At 49.2% G+C, this 24,651-nt stretch overlaps 1 protein-coding gene across 1 annotated transcript in view; it reads left to right on the top strand.

Annotated features, from left to right (window-relative positions):
• Nucleotides 1–21,221, top strand: part of TTYH1 (tweety family member 1) — a 61,233-nt gene extending 40,012 nt beyond the window's left edge. Inside the window, exons 5-15 of the mRNA XM_056863650.1 lie at nucleotides 2,168–2,388; nucleotides 3,744–3,839; nucleotides 6,161–6,233; nucleotides 10,206–10,281; nucleotides 11,274–11,329; nucleotides 12,394–12,486; nucleotides 12,913–13,005; nucleotides 13,999–14,141; nucleotides 15,276–15,467; nucleotides 19,452–19,530; nucleotides 21,062–21,221. Coding sequence (XP_056719628.1) covers nucleotides 2,168–2,388; nucleotides 3,744–3,839; nucleotides 6,161–6,233; nucleotides 10,206–10,281; nucleotides 11,274–11,329; nucleotides 12,394–12,486; nucleotides 12,913–13,005; nucleotides 13,999–14,141; nucleotides 15,276–15,467; nucleotides 19,452–19,530; nucleotides 21,062–21,142 — 1,203 coding nt within the window. The 3' untranslated portion in view covers nucleotides 21,143–21,221. The remainder of the gene's footprint in view (nucleotides 1–2,167; nucleotides 2,389–3,743; nucleotides 3,840–6,160; nucleotides 6,234–10,205; nucleotides 10,282–11,273; nucleotides 11,330–12,393; nucleotides 12,487–12,912; nucleotides 13,006–13,998; nucleotides 14,142–15,275; nucleotides 15,468–19,451; nucleotides 19,531–21,061) is intronic.
• The last annotated feature ends 3,430 nt before the right edge of the window (nucleotides 21,222–24,651 follow it).

Here is a 24,651-nt window from a genome sequence, read left to right as displayed (position 1 = left end):
ATACAATATACAATACAACAAAACATTTATACATAGCACACACATACATGTGACATATACAGACAATATTATATGAGTGTAACAACACTATTTTGTGGGAGAGAAGGCAGCATGGTACAGCCCGATCTCGTCAGATCTCGGAAGCTAAGCAGGGTCAGCCCTGGTTAGTATTTGGATGGGAGACCACCAAGGAATACCAGGGTTGCTGTGCAGAGGAAGGTGCTGGCAAACCACCTCTGTTAGTCTCTTGCCATGAAAACCCCAAAAGGGGTCGCTATAAGTCGGCTGTGACTTGACGGCACTTTACACATACACACAACAACACTATTTTACAGTCCATCTAATCAGTTGTAAAAGCTTAGTAGCCAGATTGATTCCAAACATAAAAGTCTGATAATGAAGAGTCTTCAAGCGGTATTCTTACTGGGCTTCTTTGCAGCTTAATAGTTCATACTCAGACTGGTGCAATTCCAGGGAACGTACCCACAGGTTTGGATTCAATGTTTTCACCGCCAAAGGGCTAAGCTTCATCAGCCTGATATGTAAGAACATTATCTTCAAATAGTCATTCTATAGGAAACAGCCTGATATGTAAGAACATTATCTTCATTTTCGCCTGGTGGTTGGCAACCCTATTCAGAGAGCCTGATAAATTTTTTCTCTCTCCTTGATATCACTTCTAAGAATCACAGTCTAAAAGCCACTCTTCTACAGAATTTTGGCCATGAGCTTGTGAATTGCAGGCGACGTTTATCTGGCAAGCGTGTGCGTTGCACGCAGCACCGCTTAGCTGATGGAAGGCATCTGATTTCAATGTGGAAGACAGTTGCAGCCGTGTGATTCTAGCCTGTATGGCTAGGAACCAAGTTTCTGGCCCCTGTGGTTGTGGAATGAAATGTGGAAAGGTGTAGACAGCGCCTGGGGAAATCTCAGAAGCCAAATGAGCATTCAGAGAGGACTTCCAGGGAATAGAGATTGTGCCCTGCGTAGCTCCTTAAGGACACGATAATTGCCTTGCTAGATCAGACTGAAGGTTAGCTGAGTTCAGTTCTGTCCCTGTGACCAGCCAGATGGCCCTAGAGAGCTTCCAAGCAAGGCAAAGTGGAGACAGCCGTCCTGTTTGTCCCCAACATCTGCTAATCAGAGGTATCCTGCCTCAGATCATGAATGTGCCCATTTCTAGCTGCCATAACTAATAGCCATTAATAAAGCTGCCATGTCCCCTCCTTCCAGCGGGGTGTAGTGGTTAAGAGCGGTGGTTTGGAGCAGTGGACTCTGATCTGGAGAACCGGGTTTTATTCCCCACTCCTCCACATGAGCGGAGGATGCTAAGCGGGTGAACTGGATTTGTTTCCCCACTCCTACACGTGAACCCAGCTGGGTGGCCTTGGGCTAGTCACAGGTCTCTCAGCCCCACCTACCTCACAGGGTGTCTATTGTGGGGAGGGGAAGGGAAGATGATTGTAAGCCGGTTTGAGTCTTCTTCAAGTGGTAGAGAAAGTCATAGAATCATAGAGTTGGAAGGGACCACCAGGGCCATCAAGTCCAACCCCCTGTACAATGCAGGAAATTCACAACTACCTCTCCCCTCCACACCTCTAGTGACCAGAAGATGGCCAAGATGCCCTCCCTCTCATCATCTGCCTAAGGTCACAGAATCAGCATTGCTGACAGATGGCCATCTAACCTCTTCTTAAAAACCTCCAGGGAAGGAGAGCTTCCCACCTCCCGAGGAAGCCTGTTCCACTGAGGAACCGCTCTAACTGTTAGAAAATTCTTCCTAATGTCTAGACGGAAACTCTTTTGATTTAATTTCAACCCAGCATATAAAAACCAACTCTTCTTCTTCCTTTGGCTAACAGAAGTCCTTATGCAGAATAAGCATTCGCTGTGCAAATGTGCATAATTTGAGCAGGTCACAAAATTTGCATCCCCTCCTCCCATGCGCAGCCCTGGTGACAAATGCGACAGTCATATGGTGTGAGGAGGACCAGTTCTTGAGGTTCGGCTAGGCACTGAAGCACTGTATGAAACGAGCGATGTGGCACGTGTATGCTCTGTCTGCCACAGGTACCTGGCTACATCAAAGTCATGCCTGCCACCTGTGGCACCTATGGCCATCCCACACTGCAGAACTGTGACATCCCCATCCCTCCCTCCCCCCCAGGTTTCGGAGACAGTAGAGCTACTTTCAGCGACTGTGAGAGGGGACCTGACCCAGCTTGAGGAGGCTCTGTCGCCACGGACAGACCTGGTGGTCGTGGTCCGTAACACTCGCCGTCAGGCCGAGGCAGTGGCGCAGACCCTGGATGGAGTCCCTTTCTGGGGGGAAGCCCGTGGCCAGCCTAGCATCCTGGCGGAACAAGTTGGCTACCTGGAGGACTACAGGTGAGAAGGAGGGTGGGTGGCTGGGGAAGAATAGAAGGCTGTAGCAGCGTGAGGGGAACAGTGAGGATGGAGCCGCATAAGAGAAACTGTAATGATGGAGCTGTGTGAGAGGAACTGTGAGGATGGAGCCACATGAGGGAAACGGTGAGGATGGAGCTGCATGAGGGAATCTGTCAGGATGGGGCATCGTGAGGGAACAGTGAGGATGGAGCAATATGAGGGAAACTGAGGATGGAGCAGGGTGAGAGCAACTGTGAGGATGGAGCAGCATGAGGGAACAGTGAGGATGGAGCCACGTAAGAGAAACTGTGAGGATGGAGCAATGTGAGGCAAACGATGAGGATGGAGCATCATGAGGGGAACTATGAGAATGGAGCAACGTGAGGGAAACTATGAAGATGGAGCAGCGTGAGAGGAACTGTGAGGATGGAGCCACATGAGAGAAATGGTGAGGATGGAGCTGTGTGAGGGAAACTGTGAGGATGGATCATCGTGAGGGAAATGGTGAGGATGGAGCAATATGAGGGAAACTGAGGATGGAGCAGTGTGAGGATGGAGCAGTGTGAGGGGAACTGTGAGGATGGGGCAGCGTGTGGGAGTGAGGATGGAGCTTGCCTGAGGGAAACGGTGAGGATGGAGCAGCATGAGGGGAACTGTGAGGATGGAGCAGCATGAGGGGAGCTGTGAGGATGGAGCCACGTGAGGGAAACGGTGAGAATGGGGCAGCATGAGGGGAACTGTGAGAATGGAGCAACATGAGGGAAACAGTGAGGATGGAGCCGCGTGAGGGAAATGGTGAGGATGGAGCTACATGAGGGGAACTGTGAGGATGGAGCTGCGTGAGGGAAATGGTGAGGACGGAGCTACATGAGGGGAACTGAGGATGGAGCAGCGTGAGGGAAATGGTGAGGATGGAGCTACATGAGGGAAACAGTGAGGATGGAGCCACGTGAGGGAAACAGTGAGGATGGAGCAGCGTGAGGGAAATGGTAAGGATGGAGCTACATGAGGGGAACTGTGAGGATAGAATAGCGTCAGGGAAATGGAGCAACTTGAGGGGAACTGTGAGGATGGAGCAACATGAGGGGAACTGAGAGGAGGGACCAGCGTGAGGGGAGCTGTGAGGGTGGAGCAGCGTGAGGGGAGCTGTCCAAATATTAAGATTAGTGTGGGAAAGGAAGGACAGAGGGAAAAGAGTAACCCAAGGACAGACGGATATGGATTAAGTGAGGAGAGGAAGGGGTGTGCAACATTCTAGTGAGAAGTTGGGCAGAGTGGTCAGGGGTTGGTGGAACTTGGGTGAAGACGTCTGCTGTGTGGTCCCTCACACGGCCTTTGCTTTCTGGCCCTCCCAGGTGGCTGGCCTACATCCTGCTGCTGCTGCTGGACCTCATCATCTGCCTCTTCACCTTGCTGGGGCTGGCGAAGCAGATCAAGTGGCTGGTAATCGTGTGAGTGCGCCATCTGGCGGGAACATCTGGGCACCGCGCTGCAGGGGCAGTGGTTGGGAAAGCTTGGGAGGGGGGTGGGCAAGAGACGGGAGGGAATCTACAAAAACAGCCCCGTTGTTAAGACTGTTGCACCCATAAGAGATTCAAAGGGGTTTGTTTGGTGGGCTGCGAAATTGTTGACCCAAAGGAAAAAGCAGAATACCAACGAGTTTCAGGATAGTTTTTGGGGATCGGTTGACCTTTTTTTTTCAGGGGAGTGTTTAATGCCAAAAGAGTGCTGTGTATAAAAATATGTTACCCAGTCCCCAAGCAGTGAGAAGTTAAAGGGAACTCTAATGTTGCATGTAGTTTGGCCTAGATCTAGCACCCCAAGGTGCTTCATCGTCTGCCACTTATAGAATCATAGAGTCAGAAGGGGCCATACGGGCCATCTAGTCCAACCCCCTGCTCAATGCAGGATCCGCCTAGAGCATCCCTGACAAGTGCTTGTCCAACCTCTGCTTAAAGATTGCCAGTAAGGAGGGGAGCTCACCACCTCCCTAGGCAGCCGATTCCCCTGTTGAACAAACCCATTATTGCAAATCCTATCCTCTGCTGCCAACAGGAACAGCTCCCTGCCCTCCTCTAAGTGACAGTCCTTCAAATACTTAAAGAGAGCAATCATGTCCCCCCTCAACCTCCTCTTCTCCAGACGAAACATTCCCAACTCCCTCAGCCTTTCCTTTTTATCCCCCCCCCTGCCTCTTCCCATCTTCCAAATTGCCAACTGCTTTTTCTCACATGAACACATGAAGCTGCCTTATTCTGAATCAGACCCTTGGTCCATCAAAGTCAGAATTGTCTACTCCGACCGGCGGCAGATCTCCAGGGCCTTAGGCAGAGATCTTTTGCATCACCTACTTGCCTAGTCCCTTTAACTGGAGATGCCGGGGATTGAACCTGGGACCTTCTGCATGCCAAGCAGATGCTTTGCCACTCAACCACAGCCCCTCCCCTCTCATACATGATCACTGCAGCTTCCAGCTTGGAGCCTGAATGGAATATATCAGTGGTTCCCAAACTTTTCGGGCCACCGCCCCCTTGGTTCCACAAACTCAACCCCAGCCCCCCCTACCCTATCCTATAAAAAGCATTGTTCAAAATAGGGGTTTGCATGACTCACTAAAGAAGATAATAACAATAAAATTTCAAAACAGTAGCAATTATTTGCACATCTATTCAAAATCAAATTAAAACTTTGTAGTTGAAATTTATTCAACAAAACTGATGAACTTGATCCAGTGGTACCAGCTCTTCAAAGTCTGGAAAAAAATTGTGATAGTTTCTGCCAAATTTGCCAGCATGGTGCCATAGCTCGATCTATTGTAAATTAGTGAACCACACAGTTGAAGGGGCCCACCTCTAGTGCCCCCTGCTGCCCCCTTGCCTTTTAGTGCCCCCCTAGGTAATCCCACCGGCCCCCAGGGGGTGGTACTGCCCACTTTGAGAACCACTGGAATATAGGATGGTGCCTTCTTCACAGACCATTGGTCTGTCAAGGTCAAGAACATCTCCTCCTTCGGCTGGCGGTGGCTCTCCAGAGTCTGGGCTCCCGGTCTTTCACACCAATTCCCATCTGATCCTTTCCTAACTGGAGAGGGCCTTCTGCATGCAAAGCAGGTGTCCTACTACTGAACCGCATCCTCGCCCCCAATATAATTGCTCATTCAGGGGACCACCCGCAGCCATTAAGAAACATTAACCTCCTTTAGCCAACTCCTGCATTCTAGGCATCGCTTTAAGGCAAAACCGTAGTGACAGACCCATTCAGAGACATCAGACGGCGGCCGGGAACCAGATTAAATTAGTTTGGGGAAGCTGGGGAGGTTGTGTTATTGCCAATTACCGCTTTTGTGAATGGCTGCTGGACTTACCTTGCATTTGTCTGAGCTGTGTATAAAAATGTCACAGTCTGTTCCTTGCGCGCACCCCATGGCCTTTTGACCCCACTGCTTCTATCTATCTATCTATCTATCTATCTATCTATCTATCTATCTATCTATCTATCTATCTATCTATCTATCTATCTATCTATCTATCTATCTATCTATCTATCTATCTATCTACACACACACACATATATATACATACACACACACACACATACACACACCAGCTATATATATATATATTCGGTATATATATTTTCAGTAGCTAAAAAGTGGCTTCCATATTAATACATATGTCTTGTATGCATTAATATGGAAGCCACTTTTTAGCTACTGAATGATGAATGGTGAGGCACTCCGTACTTATTCAAGAGCCTTCCTTTCTTCCAACAGAATGACCGTGATGAGTTTCCTAGTTCTCATTCTGAGCTGGAGCACCATGGGACTGGAGACAGCCGCCGCCGTGGTGAGTAAAGGGCTTGGGTTGGGAGTAAAGAATCAGGGGGGTAAAGATCAGTAGAACTGGTAGGGTCGCCAGCTCCGGGTTGGGAAATACCTGGAGATTTTGGGGGCGGAGCCTGAGCAGGGCGGGGTTTGGGGAGGGGAGGGAGTTCAGTGGTGTATAATGCCGTAGAGTCCACCTTCCAAAGCGGCCATTTTCGCCAGGTGATCTCTGTCGCCTGGAGATCGGTTGTAATAGAAGAAGGTCTCCACACACCACCTGGAGGTTGGCAGCCTTAAGAACCGGGCTGATTAAATCCAAAGCTGGGATGGGGAAAGGAAGATCGGGAGCAACCTAGGCCTAGAAATAGGCTATGCAGCTACTTGGAGCAGTACATTGGAAAAGGGGGGCCTGCTCCCAGCCTAGCTGGTTTCTCCCACAGCCCAAAATCCCCTGTGACCCCTAGGGTTGCCAACCTCCAGGTACTAGCTGGAGATCTCCTGCTATTACAACTGATCTCCAGCAGATAGACATCAGTTCCCCTGGAGAAAATGGCCTCTTTGGCAATTGGACTCTATGGCACTGAAGTCCCTCCCCTCCCTAAACCCCACCCTCTTCAGGCTCCACCCCAAAAACCTCTTGCCGATGGCGAAGAGGGGCCTGGCAACCCTAATGACCCTGCCCCGCTGCATTTTCATTCCTGCAAGAATGCTAGGGTTGCCAACCTCCAGGTACTAGCTGGAGATCTCCTGCTATTACAAGTGCTCTCTAGCTGATAGAGATCAGTTCACCTGGAGAAAATGGCCTCTTTGGCAATTGCACTCTGTGGCATCGAAGTCCCTCCCCTCCCCAAACCCTGCCCTCCTCAGGCTCCGCCCCAAAAACCTCCTACCGGTGGTGAAGAGAGACCTGGCAACCCTAAAGGATGCCCTCCTTAGGGATGCACAAAGCATCAGCTAACTCTGAGGTGCTGAGGACTGCAGCCTATTCTCTCAAGGCAGAGTTCCTATGCAGTATTACAATTAGGTGATTTTAGACTCTGGACTCCATGGTCTTATTCCCGACGTACTTTAGATGGTGATGAATACTGCAATGGCAAAGCTTCAGTCTGCTTTGGGAGCCCCTCTAAGAATTGCCATATTCTGCTTCGGAAATTCCTGGAGATTCCTGGACAGTGCCTGGAGAGGGCAGATCTTGGGGAGGGGAGGGAGCCTAGCATGGATGTGACGTTGCTTCTAGGACATCTGCTTCTACTACATGTAGGGTTGCCACTGGTTCCTCTTCGCTACCAGCGGGAGATTTTTGGGGTGGAGCCTGAGCAGGGCAGGGTTTGGGAAGAGTCTGTGGAGTCCAGTTGCCAAAGCAGCCATTTTCTCCAGGTGAACCACACCAGTGTGGCGTGGTGGTTAAGAGCGGTGGTTTGGAGCGGTGGACTCTGATCTGGAGAACCGGGTTTGATTCCCTCCTCCTCCACATGAGCGGCGGGGGCTAATCTGGTGATCTGGATTTGTTTCCCCACTCCTACACACGAAGCCAGCTGAGTGACCTTGGGCAAGTCACACTCTCTCAGCCCCACCCACCTCACAGAGTGTCTGTTGTGGGGAGGGGAAGGGAAGGTGATTGTAAGCTGGTTTGAGTCTTCCTTAAGTGGTAGAGAAAATCGGCATATAAAAACCAATTCTTCTTCTTCTATCAGCTGGAGATCAGTTGTCATAGCAGGAGATCTCCAGCTAGTACCTGGAGGTTGGCAACCATAACTACATGCAATGGTATACCATGGAGTTTAACCTCTAGTGCTCCCATTTCCTCCAGGGGATCAGGAATGCTCTGTCACTCCGTGAGAACTCCAGGCCCCATCTTGAGGTTGGTCATCCCTCTGCTGAATTCATGATTTGGGGTGCTGGACCCATCCTTATAACTGCTGCGAGAAAGGCAGAAATGCCACCACTGTTACATTTTCAGCCACTGTATCTTTGTGCCGAGACCCTCGGAGCTGTTGTGCTTCTGCCCATCCTGCAGATGTTAAAAGCAGAAGAGCCTCTGGCGGGAAGAAAGAGGGCCGCCTTAGGGTGTCAGAAGGACTGGCTGGGTGGCCTTGCTGGAAAGTCTGTCCCATCTCATGCTCTCTGAAGCACATTAATTTAATTGCTGGCATTTCCAGCCAGAGTTTGGTTCCCTCCCACTGACCCTTCATCATCACATCCCTCTATACACACATACACAAACACATACACTTCCCGCTTACTTCTGACTAGCAGGCACTACACGGTCTCTGTGTACTTTCCAGCTGCCTTTCTGTCCCCTTCACAAATGGGCACAGCCCTTTGGGGGTGCCTCTGTTCCATACTGCAGTCACACAAACTCGCCTCTGGCTAGGGTTGCCAACCTCCAGGTACTAGCTGGAGATCTCCTGCTATTACCACTGATCTCCAGCTGATAGAGATCAGCTCCCCTCCCCAAACCCCGCCCTCCTCAGGCTCTGCCCCCAAAAACCTCCCGCTGGTGGCGAAGAGGGACCTGGCAACCCTACCTCTGGCCTTCTCAGTGTCCCCCAATTCCAGTCAAGAGCCCCTGTTACCCCAGTCAGGTCTCCCTGCTGAATCTGCACCATTTTGGCCTGCTCCTTGCCAGCCCCCCCTGTCCTCCCCAGGGATGCCAGCCTCCAGGTGGGGCCTGGGGATCCCCCGGACTTACAGCTCATCTCCAGACTACAGGGATCAGCTCCCCTGGAGAAAATGGATGCTTTGGAGAGTGGACTCTATGACATTGTACACTACTGAGGTCCCTGTCCTCTCCATGTTCCACCCCAAATATCCAGGAGCTTCCCAACCTGGAACTGGCAACCCTTGCCCCCCCCCCCCGCCATGACAGTGGCCGGGAGGACCTGGCACCCCTAGTCCCCCCCCCCCCCCACCGTGATCCATCCTTCACAACCCGGTGTTCCGGAAAATTCTGAGATTACTTGGAGACATATCAAGGATTCCTCTATGAAAGCCACCAATTATGACAGCAAGCTTCTCCAAAGCATAGTTACATTGTGGAACTCCCTGCCCCAGGATGTGGTGATGGCTGCCAACTTGGAAGGCTTTAAGAGGGGAGTGGGCATGTTCATCAAGGAGAGGGCTATTGGTTGCTATTAGTAAAAATGGATGCTAGTCATGATGCATCCAAGATCAGAGGAGCATGCCAATTATATTAGGTGCTGTGGAACAAAGGCAGGAGAATTCTGCTGTAGCTGTCTTGTTTGTGGATTTCCTAGAAGCACCTGGTTGGCCACTGTCTGAACAGACTGCTGGACTTGATGGACCTTGGTCTGATCCAGCATAGCTGTTCTTATGTTCAAAAGAAACCCACTAATGCCAATTTCCCCTGCAATCTAGAGTTGAAGGTGAGTATTGGATGGGTTATAGGCATGACATGCTCTCAGTTGTTCCAGGGCAATGACATGACCTGATATGAACGGGGCGTTAGTCCCAGAATTCTCTGTAGCACACCAGGGCTCCATGGCAGATGTCCTGTGGTTCCTTAGCTGTCTAGTCTCTAGATGGATCACAAAATTTAAGGACAATGCAATAAACACAGTATAAGACATACAAGAAACAATGCAGCGGCCATATCACAAAATTAGAAGAGAGTGCGATTTTTAAAAGACAACAGTGTAAGACATGCCGTACCGGAAACAATGGTTCTCCGTTCTAGAGCCCTTCCTCTCAAACCACCATGCTCCAAAGATCTACTGTCCTGTACCGTTTCATTCTTTTATGGCGCCTGTCAGATGGACCCGCTGCTGTCTATTAACGGGACTCCGCCTTCTTGACAGTGCCGCCCTAAGCAGAGTTACTCCAGTCTAATCCCACTGAAATCAGTGGGGTTAGACTGGAGTAATTCCGCAGGGGATTGCGCCGATGGTTGCTTGCTTGGCTTAGAAGCCGATGACAACAGAATGCAATGAAAGAGACATTTGTTCCTCCTCCTCTCCCCCCCCCCTCTTTTCAGGGACTGAGCGATTTCTGCTTTGAACCAGATGGCTATGTGATGAACACAACCCAAGCCAGAACTGGACTCAGCCCAGGTAGGATTGGAGCATGAACGGGCATGATGGGTTTCCACCTGGGTGAAGAAGGATGGCCCAGCCCTGCAAGCTGCGTCTTTAGCAGCGGCTCAAGATGGGCAGACAGCAGCAGCTGATTGTGTTGATCTCCATGCCCTGACAAGGCTTTGAGCCAGCTTGATGCAGTGGTTAAGAGCGATGGTTTGGAGCAGTGGAGTCTGATCTGGAGAACCGGGTTTGATTCCCCACTCCTCCACGTGAGTGGCGGAGGCGAATCTGGTGAACTGGATTTGTTTCCTCACTCCACACGAAGCCAGTTGGGTGAACTTGGGCTAGTCACAGTTCTTTTAAGAGCTCTCTCAGCCCCACCTACCTCACAGGGTGTCTGTTGTGGGGAGGGGAAGGGAAGGTGATTGTAAGCCAGTTTAATTCTGCCTTAAGTGGTAGAGAAAGTCAGCATATAAAAACCAACTCCTCCTCCTTCTTTGCTTGTTGACTTCTGCTGCTGTTGAAGCCATAGGAGCAGGACGGAATTTTCTTTTTTCGTCCTGGACACTTAACAGCCTGACCTAGGAGTTTAGGGTTCAAATTCCACTCTGCTGTCTGGCCTTGGGTGACTCCCCATGAGGTTTTTGTATACAAGTGATTTTGCAAAGATTACTAACATCTTTGCTTACATGCGAATAGATATCCAAGGTGTTTCTTGGTTCATTTCCCAGACTGCTACACTCTTCTGGGGGACTGAGAGGTTCTGAGCTGACAAAGACACAAAGATGGTGCAAATCTCTACCTGTTGAATGCCGGCCTGGCATGTACTTGTCAGAAGCACAAAACCTCTGGGTGTGGAGGGGGAGTGGCAATTTACAGCTCTATGTTGCCTGTGCAGCATCAGAGGAAAACACTCGTTGGATAAACATGCACCGGATCTTAGAAGCGAGAATGAGAGAGGCATGACACCAACTCAGATGGACACAGGGTCTGATTCTTTTCCTCTCTTCCTCTTAACCCTGCAGAAATCCTGCAATACTATTTAACCTGCAGCCAGGACGTCTTTAACCCTTTCCAGCAGGTAAGAAATGTCGTTTCCCTCCCGAAAGTGTGGTCTCTGTGTGGGAAAGAATTCTGCACCAAGGTAGCCCCCCCACCCTCCCAAAAAATCTGCCTCCTGGGTTAATTGTGAAAACTCGACCAATGCTCAATCAGCAACTTCCTGTGCAATCGTCCCTTCGGTTTTTGTGTGACAAATGGAGGGCCGAGGACGATTCGGGTTCCCGAAGCTTTGCCCACAGCGGAGTCCCACCTCTGCAACGCCGTCCAGCTGCATTGCCCCAACACATGTTCAAGCTCGTCCCCACAGCTGTAGGGACTAGAAGCTTGTTTTTGCTTTTTAAAACAAAATCAAAAGCTGGCATTCTCAGGGCTCTCAATTTAGTCCCCGGTTTGTATTTGATCGAATCATAAAATAGCAAAATGCAAGTGCGCTTTTCTTTAACAAAGTGAGCCGTGACTCATGAAAGCTTGTACCCTGATATTTTTTTGTTAGCCTTTAAGATGCTTTGGTTTGGTTCTGCTGCTAGAGACTGCAACCTACCTGAAACTATGCACCTTTATGATACAGTGGATTGCCCATGTGCCTATCCCTTAATAGACAAGGAGCCAAATTAAAATGTTGCAAAGGCCTCTAAATAGCTTTTGTTTTGTGTTTCTTTGCCAGTGACCCTTTTCTCATACTTTTGGTTGATACTAGACTAATTCTACATCTCTTTCAGTTTCCCCCCTGTATAAAATCTGTTTGGTATTGGACTGAGGTGTTTGGTAAATAATGATTCAGAAGTTAATTGTTGTCAAGGTGCTTTAAAAAAAAACTTACTATCGTTGTTGTGTTGTCTATTTTGTACTGTTTTGCTGTCCTTTGGTGGTTACCTTTGTTGTCCTTGCTTGCTAACACCCAAACAAATGAATTGTCGGGGAGGCAATAGGAAATAGAATTCTAGTCCTGCTCTTACTTTGTGCGACGGTGGGGATCGGGGCCCTGAGAAGTTCCACTGGGCTATTGGCACAGACTCTCGGTGTGTAGTTTTCCAACCGCAATGCTTTGCGTTTCTCCTATACTCCTTTGCACCACGGATACAGAAGCTCACCACGTGTCAGAGGGCGCTGTCCAACATACACTCTCAGCTGTACGGATTGGAGAGAGAAGCTGTCCCGCAATTCCCAGCTGCTGAGGTCAGTGGGGATGCACACAGAGGGATCCTGGGAGCCAGGACAGTTTGGGGGAGTGGTTAAGAGCGGCGGACTCTAATCTGGAGAACCGGGTTGGTTTCCCCACTCCTCCACGTGATGCCATCTGGGTGACCTTGGGTTAGTCACAGTTCTCTCAGAACTCTCTCAGCCTCACCTACCTCACAAGGTGCCCATTGTGGGGAGAGGAAGGGAAGGAGATTGTAAGCCGGTTTGATTCTCCTTAAAAAGGTGGAGAAAATCGGCACATAAAAACCAACTCTTCTTCTTCGTCCTCGTCTTCTTCGTCTTCTTCATCTTTTTCTTCTTTTCTCCTGTAAAGGAATTGGGTGGGGCTGGGATGAGGGAAGTTAGACTGCTGCGAGGCAGGGTGCCTGGGGTTTCTCTCCTCACGGCTTTTCTGAATTGCAGAGGAGCATCCTGGCCATCCAGAGCACTTTGAACACCACAGAAAGCAATTTCCATCACCTTGTGGCTCTGCTCAACTGTCGGGGACTTCACAAGGTACCCACCCTATGCTTCTTCCTCTGTAAACAGGCGGGCTGCAAGAAGGGTTGTCGGCTCAGTGTTGGGAAATACCTGGAGATTTGGGAGTGGAGTCTGAGGAGGGCGGGGTTTGGGGAAAGGGAGGGAGTTCAATGGGGTATAATGCCATGGAGTCCACCTTCCTTCCAAAGCGGCCTTTTGCCAGGGGAACTAATCTCTGTTGCCTGGAGATCATAGAATAGTGGGAGATCTCCAGCTACCACTTGTTTGCTGCTGCAGTCGTCTTGCTTGTGGGCTTCCTAGAGGCACCTGGTTGGTCACTGTGTGAACAGACTGCTGGACTTGATGGGCCTTGGTCTGATCCAGCGTGGCTTTTCTTATGTTTTTAGGAGGTTGGCAACCCTAGCTGCAAGCCGACTCTGACAGGCTCACTGAGCCGTTTTCCCTCCCCTTTTCTTTCTAACCTAGGGTTGCCAGGTCCCTCTTCGCCACCGGCGGGAGGTTTTTGGGGTGGAGCCTGAGGAGGGTGGGGTTTGGGGAGGGGAGGGACTTCTGTACTATAGAGTCCAATTGCCAAAGCGGCCATTTTCTCCAGGGGAACTGATCTCTATTGGCTGGAGATCAGTTCTAATAGCAGGAGATCTCCAGCTAGTACCTGGAGGTTGGCAACCCTATCTTATACTCATTGCCCCCTGCTCTTTCCTCATTGTACCTTCCAGGGGAGGGGCTGTGGCTCGGTTTTTAGAGCATCTGCTTGGCACACAGAAGGTCCCAGGTTCAATCCCTGGCATCTCCAGTGAAAGGGACTAGGCAAGTAGGTGATGTGAAAAACCTCTGCCTGAGACCCTGGAGAGCCGCTGCCGGTCTGAGTAGACAATACTGACTTTGATGGACCTAGGGTCTCATTTCAGTATAAGGCAGCTTCATGTGTTCATGTGCTCATGTGACACCCTTCCTGGCTCTATGTTTCCTTACGCTATCATGCATTTCCTTGCTTTCTCTTTTCCTTAGGACTATGTGGATGCCCTGAAAGGACTGTGCTACGACGGCATGGAAGGGCTTCTCTGCCTCCTCCTCTTCTCCTTCCTCTCCGCCCTTTCCTTCACCACAGCTGTCTGCAGTCTGCCCCGTGCCTGGAAGAGGTTCCAGAACAGGTCAGCTTGAACTCTGGATGTCTTGGTGTTCTGGGCATTAGCAGGGGGGACAGATTGAGTACATCCTTGCAAATATTTGGAGGGAAAAAATTAGAAACTCCCAAGAGTTCAGTGGGAGTGTCCTTGTGGGGCCAGAGAAACTGAAGACTCTAGCCATGTTCTTCTTAGGTGTAATTATTATAAGGACATTAGACAGAAGTTGATTCATCCACTGGTGAACCTAAGGGAGTTTGTTTCAGAAGAAGAGGAAATGAAATCTCTGCTGTGGGAAGGGGACACCTTTTGTCTTTCTCAATTCGCTAAATTTTGCTCAGTGCTTAATTTTGCTTATTAAGGTCCGTTTGAGAGAGCTCACTAATGGTAACAATTAACTCTTAGGTAAACTTTAGTATAACGTATTTTTATTGCAACTATTTTATCATTTTAATATATTTCTGTTAAGCTACGGAGATACTTTTAGATTTGATACCTACCCTTTTAAAATCCTTTTTAAGATTGGAATTGTTTGCTATGTTCTGGCAAAAGCTGTAAATAAATAAATAAATATTATTATTATACCTTGCAAATAAGTCCATATAATTGCTTCTTATAAACCCACACCGATCTATGGCCATTTATGCAGAGGCATTTCCCATGAACACACATGAAGCTGCCTTATACTGAATCAGACCCTCGGTCCATCAAAGTCAGTATTGTCTGCTCAGACCAGCAGTGGCTGTCCAGGCTCTCAGGCAGAGTCTTTCACATCACCTACATGCCTAGCCCCTTTAACTGGAGACGCCGGAGATTGAACCTGGGACCTTCTGCATGCCATGCAGATGCTTTACCACGGAGCCACAGCCCCTCCCCAATAAACCAAAACCTATCTATGGCCTTTTAGGACGTTTCCCTGCATTCACCCTGTTGACTGCTTTGGGGCTTCCTTATGATTATGCATGCCTATTATTATGCATGTTTGTGAGATAAACTATACCATCTAGGAGGTGATGGATGATGACCAACGAGACCAGCCGCTTTCTTGGGGCCTCTGGGCTGTATAATCTTACTGATGGCATCAGGTAGGGGCAACGCCTTCCAACTGTGCTCCTCACTCTCTCTCTCTTTCTCTCTCCCTCTCCTTGCGATCCTGTGCAGGGACTCGGACTATGACGACATGGAGGACGACGACCCTTTCACGCCCCAGGCACGTAGGCCGCCGACGGTGCGCGCGGGGGGGGCCGGGCCCGCCCTGCCCGGCTCCTATAGCCACTGTTCAAGCTGGGGCAGCCGTGGCAGCCTGCGCCTCTCGGCCCCCCCCATTTCCAACGCCCCCGTCTCACAGTACATGTGAGTAGCCCCCAACCACCCACCTCCCAACCCCCTCCCCCGCGCGCTTGGTCATGACGCCCCCTGCGAGGCGGGAGGGGCTCGGAGCAGCCGGAGACGGCAAAGAGCTGAGTGCGCGAGTGGTGGGGGGAAGGGAGGGCCAGCTCCCCCAAGCGAGCATCTGAGTGCCCCCTAAGCCTTTTCCTCTGCCTTCCCCTCTCCCTTCCCCCTCTTTTACTGTCCTGTTGCTCATATCCCATTCATTCATTCATTCATTCATTCCTTCCTTCCTTTCTTCATTCATTCATTCATTCATTCATTCATCCTGTTCGTCTTTCTCCCCCCTCTGCTGTTGCTTCAGACATTTCCTGACCACCGTCTCCTGCGTGTCGTTCCTGTGTTCTGAATCCTCTTGAGGAGTTTTGGAGAAGGGAGAATAGCATTTGAACGGGCTGGTATGCACACATTACAGAGTACACATTTTGGGTCTCAGGTAGAAGAAGAGTTGGTTTTTATATGGCGACTTTCTCTACCATTTAAGGAAGAATCAAACCGGCTTACAGTCACCTTCCCTCCCCCTCCCCACAACAGATACCCCATGAGGTAGGTGGGGCTGAGAGAGCTCCAAGAGAACTGTAACTGGCCCAAGGTCGCCCAGCTGGCTTCATGTGGAGGAGTGAGGAAACCTACCCGGTTCACCAGACTGGAGTCAGCCGCACATGTGGAGGAGTGGGGAATCAAACCCGGTTCTCCAGATCAGAGTCCTCTGCTCCAAACCACTGCTTTTAACTGCTATACAACGCTGGCTCTCCCCACTCCGTGGGTCAGAAAGAACAGTCTGATGTGAGTTGTGGATTCTACTCATATCGGACTTGTCTGTCTGAATGTGGCTATGGCTGCAAAGTGAAAAGCAGTATTAATTATTCTTTTTAAAAACACAACAACCTTAAAAAGCAATTATCTAGGAATTCTGTGGGTGGCCTGGCTGCAGAGAATGGGAAGTAATGAATTAGCCAGAACGAAAAGAGCAAGATTTAAAGGGCCAGTCTGCTCTGGGCATCTAGAGCTGCAGTTATATCTTGTGCTTTTTAAAAAAATCACAGCATCAGGTCTGAAAAAAAGATGGGAGGGCAACGAGAAAGAGGATGGAATGTAACAAGTTTGCAGTGATGTTGTTGTGATTCTCCCTTAAAACTGAATGAATGATTATGGCAATTCCAGACTAAACAGCCAGTGTGGAACCAGCTGTTGTTTGTGAGCAACATTGCCAGGGTTTTCTGGACTAACTGTGAGGAAATGGCTGGTGTGGAAGCCGCTACAAAACCCCTTGCAAAGCTACGGCTCGCCTGAGTCTTGTGAGGAAAGCCATGACAGATAAACCCCTTCCAAATCGGTTTGCCCTTCGTGTATGAGCATCTAAGCAAACATGGGGGGTTACCGCACTTTGTATTCCCAGCAATGTATTAACTTTGAAAATGTTGTAAAAAACATCGCTTTAAAAGGGTTTTTGGATACCACGGCTTATAAATGGTTGGAAGACGTCTTCACAGCTAAAGGGGCCAAGCAAGGTGCGAACAGTATATTTTATAACGTTTTCAAACTAAATACATCGGTGGGAATACATAGAAAGTGCGAACAGTATTTTTTATAACATTTTCAAACTATTAATACATCGCTAGGAATACAAGTGCGGTAACAGCCATGGATACTTTTAAGGAGTGAGAACTTTTTCCGACTTAGGGCTTCCCTACTTACTCAGATTTTACCGACATGAGAGAGGAGGCCTTAAAATGGAAAGGTGAAGAAGAAGATATGATGAAGTTGTCTTATACTGAATCAGACCCTTGGTCCATCAAAGTCAGTACAGTCTACTCTTACTGGAAGCGGCTCTCCAGGGTCTCAGGCAGAGGTCTTTCACATCCCCTCCTTCCCTAGTCCCTTTAACTGGAGATGCCGGGGATTGAACCTGGGACCTTCTGCATGCCTAGCAGATGCTCTATCACTGAGCCACAGCCCTTCCCCATTAGTCTAGTCTCAGAGCCTTTCCAAACCGAATTGTTTTGCAAGAGATGTCAGCGACTCTTCTCATCCCTGAAGCGGCTGATCCCTCTCTGCCTTGCGGAGATGTAGTAGAGGGGGCGGCTGGCAATATCGAGGCAAGGTTGGTGGCCGCTGATGGTACCATCTGCGCTCTCTTGGCATCACCCCTTCCGCGCCTTTTACTGCTTGGCTTCCAAAGGCGGGAGAAGCGCCGTCACACCTCCCACTCTTCGTTTCTTCCCCTGCCCAACAGTTCCACGTCCCTTCATCCCTTGGCGAATGAGACTGTTTCCTGCAGTTCTCTCCAAATGCTGAGGAAGAGTGAAGGCAGAAAGATCACAGTCCCCCATGCCAGACGTGTCAGAGTTCTTGGCTTTGGGCGATGGAACTTGCTGCCCACAGATGCTCCCGTGAACTTATGTAACACACGGATCTCTCTGGTTGGGACTACTCGGATCAGTCATTCCCCAAACTGGCATGATTTGAGCTTATTGGGCCCCGTGAAACAAAACCAACAACATGCTTAACAGCTCTGGGCAGCCTCCTCAATCAATCAATCAATCAATCAATCAATCTTTATTTTAAAAAAACAGTGATAGATCAGCACAGCTCTTCACAATTTACCAGTAAAACCCTTAGCGTAAAAGACCTTAAGAATGTAAGTGTGTTTATCAACATTAAGGATTTCCCAGAGATTTTTATCAGGCACGCCTGTGCCAGCTTTCCATAATCCTTTAAAGGGGTCACCACCATATTAGAATTACAAGACCATAGCAATGCGAGTCCGGCTTGGAAACGACCAAAATGTTTAAATTTAAAAGCTGGGAGGGAGAGCACCTAAAATCCCCTTAGGCGGATCTCGTGATGTGCCCAGGTTTCTTGCAACAGGACCACCTCAAACCTCCTAAGAAAACTTATAAAATTTGGGTCACAGGACTTGGCTTTCCACCCAGCTATGTTCCATGAGAGAATCCTGAGGTTAGGAATTACTGGCACCTCCCCATGTCAATTGCACTCCAATATCTGCTCCAATGCTTTGCCCTTATCGAAGAAGATGCTTCCATTCTTCAACCTCTCAGGTGAAGTGTGTTTATCAGGGAGCGGGAAAGGGATTCCTTGTGTTTTCATCAGCAGTCTCCATCTCTCCATTCCATGCCTTGCTCACCTGTTCCCATTTCCAGTCAGTCAGCAACCAGTTCGTATGTGCTCCCTTTCCCACCCTTTCTTCCTACCCAGTGATATGGATCCAGGACTCGTCCCGACCATCTGCCCATCTTGTCCTAAAGCAAGGCTTTTGCAGAATTTTTCGGAGGCGCCGTCCTGAAAATGACCCCGTGACCCTCTCAGTCCATTCTAGAGTTGAGCATATTCTCAGTTCCTGTTCATTTACTCTCCCAAAGCTGGATTTCTGAAATCTCCAAAATCTCAACTTTATCTTCCTCCCCCCGCCTCCCCTGTACATTTTGTTTTTGTTCTCGCTGCCCTGCTCTGACCTCTGTTGAGAGATTGAGATCAGAATGTGGTCCAAATGCCAGTGGAAAAGAGGGAGGGGTGGACCTGGACCTGTCCTAGGCCCATTGGATCCACTTGGGAAGTGGATTCTTTTTATATGGCGGAGAAAACGTCATGCTCCTCCTGCCTCCACATGCACACCAGGTAAACCTGGAGGCAAGCTCCAAAAGGATCCACAGCCTACGTATCAACAAGGACCTACTCAAACTAAGATTCATTCGTCTTTGGCTTCCTATCCTGTGATAAAAACAAATTAAGAATTTTATTAACTGCCACCTCTCTGGAGGCAATGTTGTGGGAGCCTCTGAATGTCTGCCAGGGTGGAGGCTTCAGGTATCTCTGGCAGCATCTGGGAATCAATCGATCTACCGGATCTGGGGCAGAGGGAGAAGCTGGGGATTTGGGGGGTGGGGGAAGGTGCATTATCAACTTCTTTGTCAATGTCACTTGCAGGAGTCAAAGCGCTTCGTACAGTGGCAGTCCTCGATTTGAAAGCGTCCCCCTGATTGACCGTCACTCCCCACCCCCGTCGGTAAGTTGGCAGCACGGATTTCCGTCTCATGTAATACTGAGGAACCGTGCAGATGAGCTGCACCAGCAAAGGTGTAAACCAAACCAAACCAAACCGAGGGAGCACAAAAAAAAACACACCTTCAAATATGTAGAGGTAGGGGAGGGGCTGTGGATCAGTGGTATATGACTCAGTGGTAGAGGGCTCATTGGTATATGGCTTAGCGGTAGAGGGGCTGTGGCTCAGTGGTAGAGCATCTGCTTGGCATGCAGAAGGTCCCAGGTTCAATCCCTGGCATCTCCAGTGAAAGGGACTAGGCAAATAGGCGATGAGAAAGACTTCTGCCTGAGACCCTGGAGAGCCGCTGCCAGTCTGAGTAGACAATACTGACTTGGGGAGGGCCTGTGGCTCAGTGGTAGAGCCTCAGCTTGGCATGCAGAAGGTCCCAGGTTCCATCCCCGGCATCTCCAGTTAAAGGGACCAGGCAAGTAGGTGATGTGAAAGACCTCTGCCTGAGACCTTGAAGAGCTGCTGCCAGTCTGAGCAGACAATACTGATTTTGATGGACCAAGGGTCTGATTCAGTATATTGCAGCTTCATGTGTTCATGTAAAGAGTATTTATTCGATGATCCTGATACATTTCACATCAAAATGCTTTCTCGGGATCAAACCTTTCTTTCAACAGCAGCTCAGTAAGTTTCTCAAACAGCAACCAACTGTTGTTGAAAGCAAGGTTTGACCCTGAGGAAGCATTTTGATGCAAAGCGCGTTGGGATCATCGCATCCTGTTTACATATTTGAAGGTTTTTTTGTGCAGCTTTTGTTTTGTTGACCTCATGTAATACTGAGGCCAGACACGACATACCCGACGTACCCAAGCACATGACAACCCTCTGGGTTGGTGGCCAGAGGCTGGAAAAATGGATTTTCGTCAGAACTCTGGTGAGCCACAATATGTGGCTGGCATTTCGGATTGGCAGGTTTGGGTGTCAGAACCTCTGGTATCTGTGTGAGACCAGGAAAGCTCTAGCGAGACAGAAGGGCTGCTTTGGAAAGCAGAGTCTATGGCATTATATCTCACTGAGGTTTTTACCCTCTCCAAACACCACTCTCCTTAAGTTACTCCCCCAAAAATCACTAGCAATTTCCTCACCCTGAGTTGGCAACCCTACTGTACTCTCATCTCTTTTCTCCTTAGGTTTGCCAGGTCCCTCTTCGCCACTGGCAGGAGATTTTGGGGGCGGAGCCTAGGGAGGGTGGGGTTTGGGGAAGGAAGGGAAGGGGCTTCAATGCCATAGAGTCCAATTGCCAAAGTGACCGTTTTCTCCAGGTGAATTGATCTTTATCGGTTGGAGATCAGTTGTAATAGCAGATCTCCAGCTAGTCCCTGGAAGTTGGCAACCCTATTTCTCCCTGCCCAAGGAACGCTTAACTGCCACGGGCCTCAGCCAATGGATGGACTCTGACGAAATCGATTCTTCTCTTCCAATAGCTATTGTGATATATTGTTTAGATGCTTACTTCCCAACCGCTGTCTCTGTTGCCCCACAGTATTCCCCCAGCATGCGAGCGTCTTACGTCGGTGCTAGCGAAGAAGTGGAACTCCCCTACCGGACCGGACACCAGCCCTAGATGCACCCCAGAAGACCCCCCCTCCCCACATCCACACCATCTGACTAACACAGAGCAGATTCCCCCCCCCCATTTCTTGTCAGAGAGCAACTGAGGCGCGCCCTATCACCATTCCCCCTGCCTTTTGACCAGCATCTCTTCTTCACTCTCTTAATTTGCCTGGCCTCTGGAAGAAAGCAAGCGAAGAGGAGCGGGAAAGGGTCTCACCGTTGGCGTATAAGGGACACTGACAGAGGCAGGAATGAGGAGTGGGGAAAAAGACAAAAGAAAGGGGGGACCAGAGAAAAGGAATGTCATAAAAAAAGAGGCATGATTGGGAACAAGGACAAAAGAGAGCAGCTGAGGCAAGAGGGGTGAATGATGAATGAATGGGGAAATCGCTCCCTGCATCCAACAAAGTGGACTCTGCCCCACCAAACCTTATGCAAGGATAAATGTGATCGTCTTTAAAGGTGTTTTGTATGTATGTGTGTGTGTGTGTGCTGTCAAGTCACAGCTGACTTTCGGCGACCTGCATAGGGTTTTCAAGGCAAGCGACGTTCCGGGGTGGTTTGCCATTGCCTTCCTCTGCGTGGGCTGGGAGAATTCGGAGAGAACTGCGACTGGCCCAAAGTCACCCAGCATGTGGAGGAGTGGGGAATCTAACCCGGCTCATCCAGATTACAGTCCGCCACTCTTAACCACTACACCACGCCGGCCTTCGCTTCAGGTGTTACAGGATTCTTTTTGTAGCAAACAGCGGCCATTTATGCAGGGTCAATTTTGAAGCTCGCTCAAAGCTCTTTTTCAGAATATGACCTTTAAAATGACTATTCACGGTCCCGATGCAAAAGGAGAAATTCCACCCCACTCGCCTGCTCCTTTGTTCCTTCCATTAGCCAACCGCCGTTTGCATAGCTAACGCGCGGCTGTCGTTTTGCATGGTTCCTTCAGAGGATTCTTCGGTGTGGGGATGGAGCAAACACAAAAGGTCACGTTAAAGGGGCTGTTTTGTAATGCGAAGCAGGTCTGCGCCGGCTGCGCAGTCACTTCCTGAACAATGGTTCACCGTGAAAAACTCAAAAAAAAATGTGGGGCTATTCAGCCTGAAACGTGCTGCTAATTACCAAGCATAAATGGCCAGCTACTCCTTTAAGAAAAGAGCAGGTGAGAGGCTTAGTGGGTAAAAATATACAACAAAAGAATAGGAACACCGCATACAAATGCGCACGTGCAAAAACACCCGAATGAACGGACGGACAGAGTGAATGAGCGAAAGGAGGGATGAATGGAAAGGGAGCAGAAGGGCGAGGGAGTCAGCACATGGCAAATTACAAAACAACGGGGTGTGTCATTCCCCCCCCTCGCAGGAAACTGCCCTGCTCTGTGCGCTCGTATTAAGTAGGCCAGAAGGATCGGAGGACACCGCCGCAACCCCCGGGGAGATCAGAACAGAAGGAAGAGGGGAGACCAGTTGGGGCCCAGAGACACCCCTGCTCCCCACTAGCCTCATTGTTCCTAATTAGAGCCCCCCCCCCCAACACTAACAAGCGTTTGGAATTTGCCCAGTTTAAAATAAAAGGGAAACTTTATTTTACATTCTTCTAATTTTTGTGTGTCTGTGTTTGGGGGGCAGGGTGGGGTTACTGAGGGAACCTCCAGAGGCTGTAGGACGAAAGAAAACGGCATACGTTCCAACTCTCTGTGATGTCTATATTTTGGAAGGAAATTTTTCGATTTGGGATGATTCGCAGTCTGAAATTTCAGGAGGCTTTTGAAGATCTGCCTTTTGAAATTCGAGGGGGTGGGGAGGAGCCCCAAATTCTGATCTGAACATGCAAATGAAGGCAAATACACCATTAACGGCAATGCAGAAATGTGAGCTCGAAAGCTTGCAAGGAAGGTTTTTGAAATTTAGGTTCTGACGTGCAGAGAGAAGGTAAATGATTCACACATTAACATGAACATGGGGGGTTATTTAGTTCCCGTTTGCCGCTGTGCCCACAATCGGCAATCCTGTTGTCCTTGTCGTCCCCCTGCTCTGTGGCCCTTGCCATTCCTTAACATTGGACAGGGAAACACAGCCCGATGTATAACCGTTTTAAAACCTGTTCAGAGGCAGCAGAGACTATTCTGAGCTCGTCACATCATCTGCTCTTCTCTCTCCCGCTCCCTGCCAATGATTCAACGGAACTAAATTTAGTAAAGCGGCAAAAGGCCCAACCTGTTCCCTCTCGCTGCGGCGCCTGCTGGGATAATGGAGCCTCTTTCCAACTGAGGAGGATGTTAACGCAAATCCCAGTTATTGAATTTTCTAGCCCATGTGCAAAGATGGCTCCCTTGTTCTGGCCCTTCCCTTTCAGGAGGACTGTCTGCTGACAACTGCTCCCATTTAGAGTTGCAAATGATAATTATTTTTTTGCAATTCTGATTTCTTTAGAATCAACTGATAGTCCTTGTCTTGAGAGCACTGATGATTCTGTAACACACACAGATTTTGTGACACACACAAAGCGTGATCAGATAACTCTCAGCATTATATTCCCCTGCAGAGGGGGTAAATCTATGGTCTTTTATGCATGGCTGTTTGACTCGCTGTCATTCCTCCACCGACTGCAGGTCTTTGGATTATTCATGCAGTTTCCGACCGTCAGAGGTCGCCTCTCTCTCCCCCTGCGTTTCCCTGTGTTTTGCCCGCATTTTCAAATTCGAGATAAAACAGGTCCCTCAAAACGTAAAGAAACAGAGGGGGCGAGCAAGGCGACTTCTGATGGTCGGAAGCGGCATGCATAATCCTAACAAAGACCCAAAGTCATTGGAGGGGTGACGGCGTGTGAAAGAGTCAGGCAGGTGCTGCCAGTTCTGCACTTGGAATTCAGTTTTCAGGTAGCAATTTGAATCAGGGAAACAAGGGGAGAGAGAGGTGACTTCTCATGGTCGGAAGAGGAATGCATAATCCAAACAAAGACCCGAAGTCATCGGAGGGGGTGACAGCGAGTGAAACAGCCATGCATAAAAGACCTTTGGCTGCCCAAGGGAGCAATCCAAAGTTGGTCTATTCAGAAGCAAATATAATTTTATTCAATGGGGCTTACTCATCCAGGAATGTGATTCTACGGTTGCTCTGAAAACTTCCTGTTGCTCCCGATGTGACTGATCTGAGGCTACATTGAATTATAATTTATTGTTACCTGAATAACAACAACAGCAGTAGTTTAATCCCTACTAAATCATCACAAGGTAGTGCTAGTGAATGGGCTGGATGTTCAGTTCAAAACAAGACAGCAGAGGTCCCAACAAAAAACTATCGTTGGTAGGTTTGGGAGCGATTTATTTCTAACAGACCTCAAGGGCTACCTATAACTTTTTAACATTTTAATTACTGTGCAGCTGGCAAGCTGTACATATGCACGAACTGGTTGCATTTATTCCTTGCTGAAGGAAAGACAGTCCGCACATGATTACTTTATGCTTCTCAGGGTAGAATGGTTGAATTTCTGCCGGTCACACAGATACAGGAATCACAGCAG

The sequence above is a fragment of the Euleptes europaea genome, chromosome 18 (assembly GCF_029931775.1).
Source record: "Euleptes europaea isolate rEulEur1 chromosome 18, rEulEur1.hap1, whole genome shotgun sequence".
NCBI classification, from domain to species: Eukaryota; Metazoa; Chordata; class Lepidosauria; order Squamata; family Sphaerodactylidae; genus Euleptes; species Euleptes europaea.
This window is presented reverse-complemented; position numbering and strand designations above follow the sequence as displayed.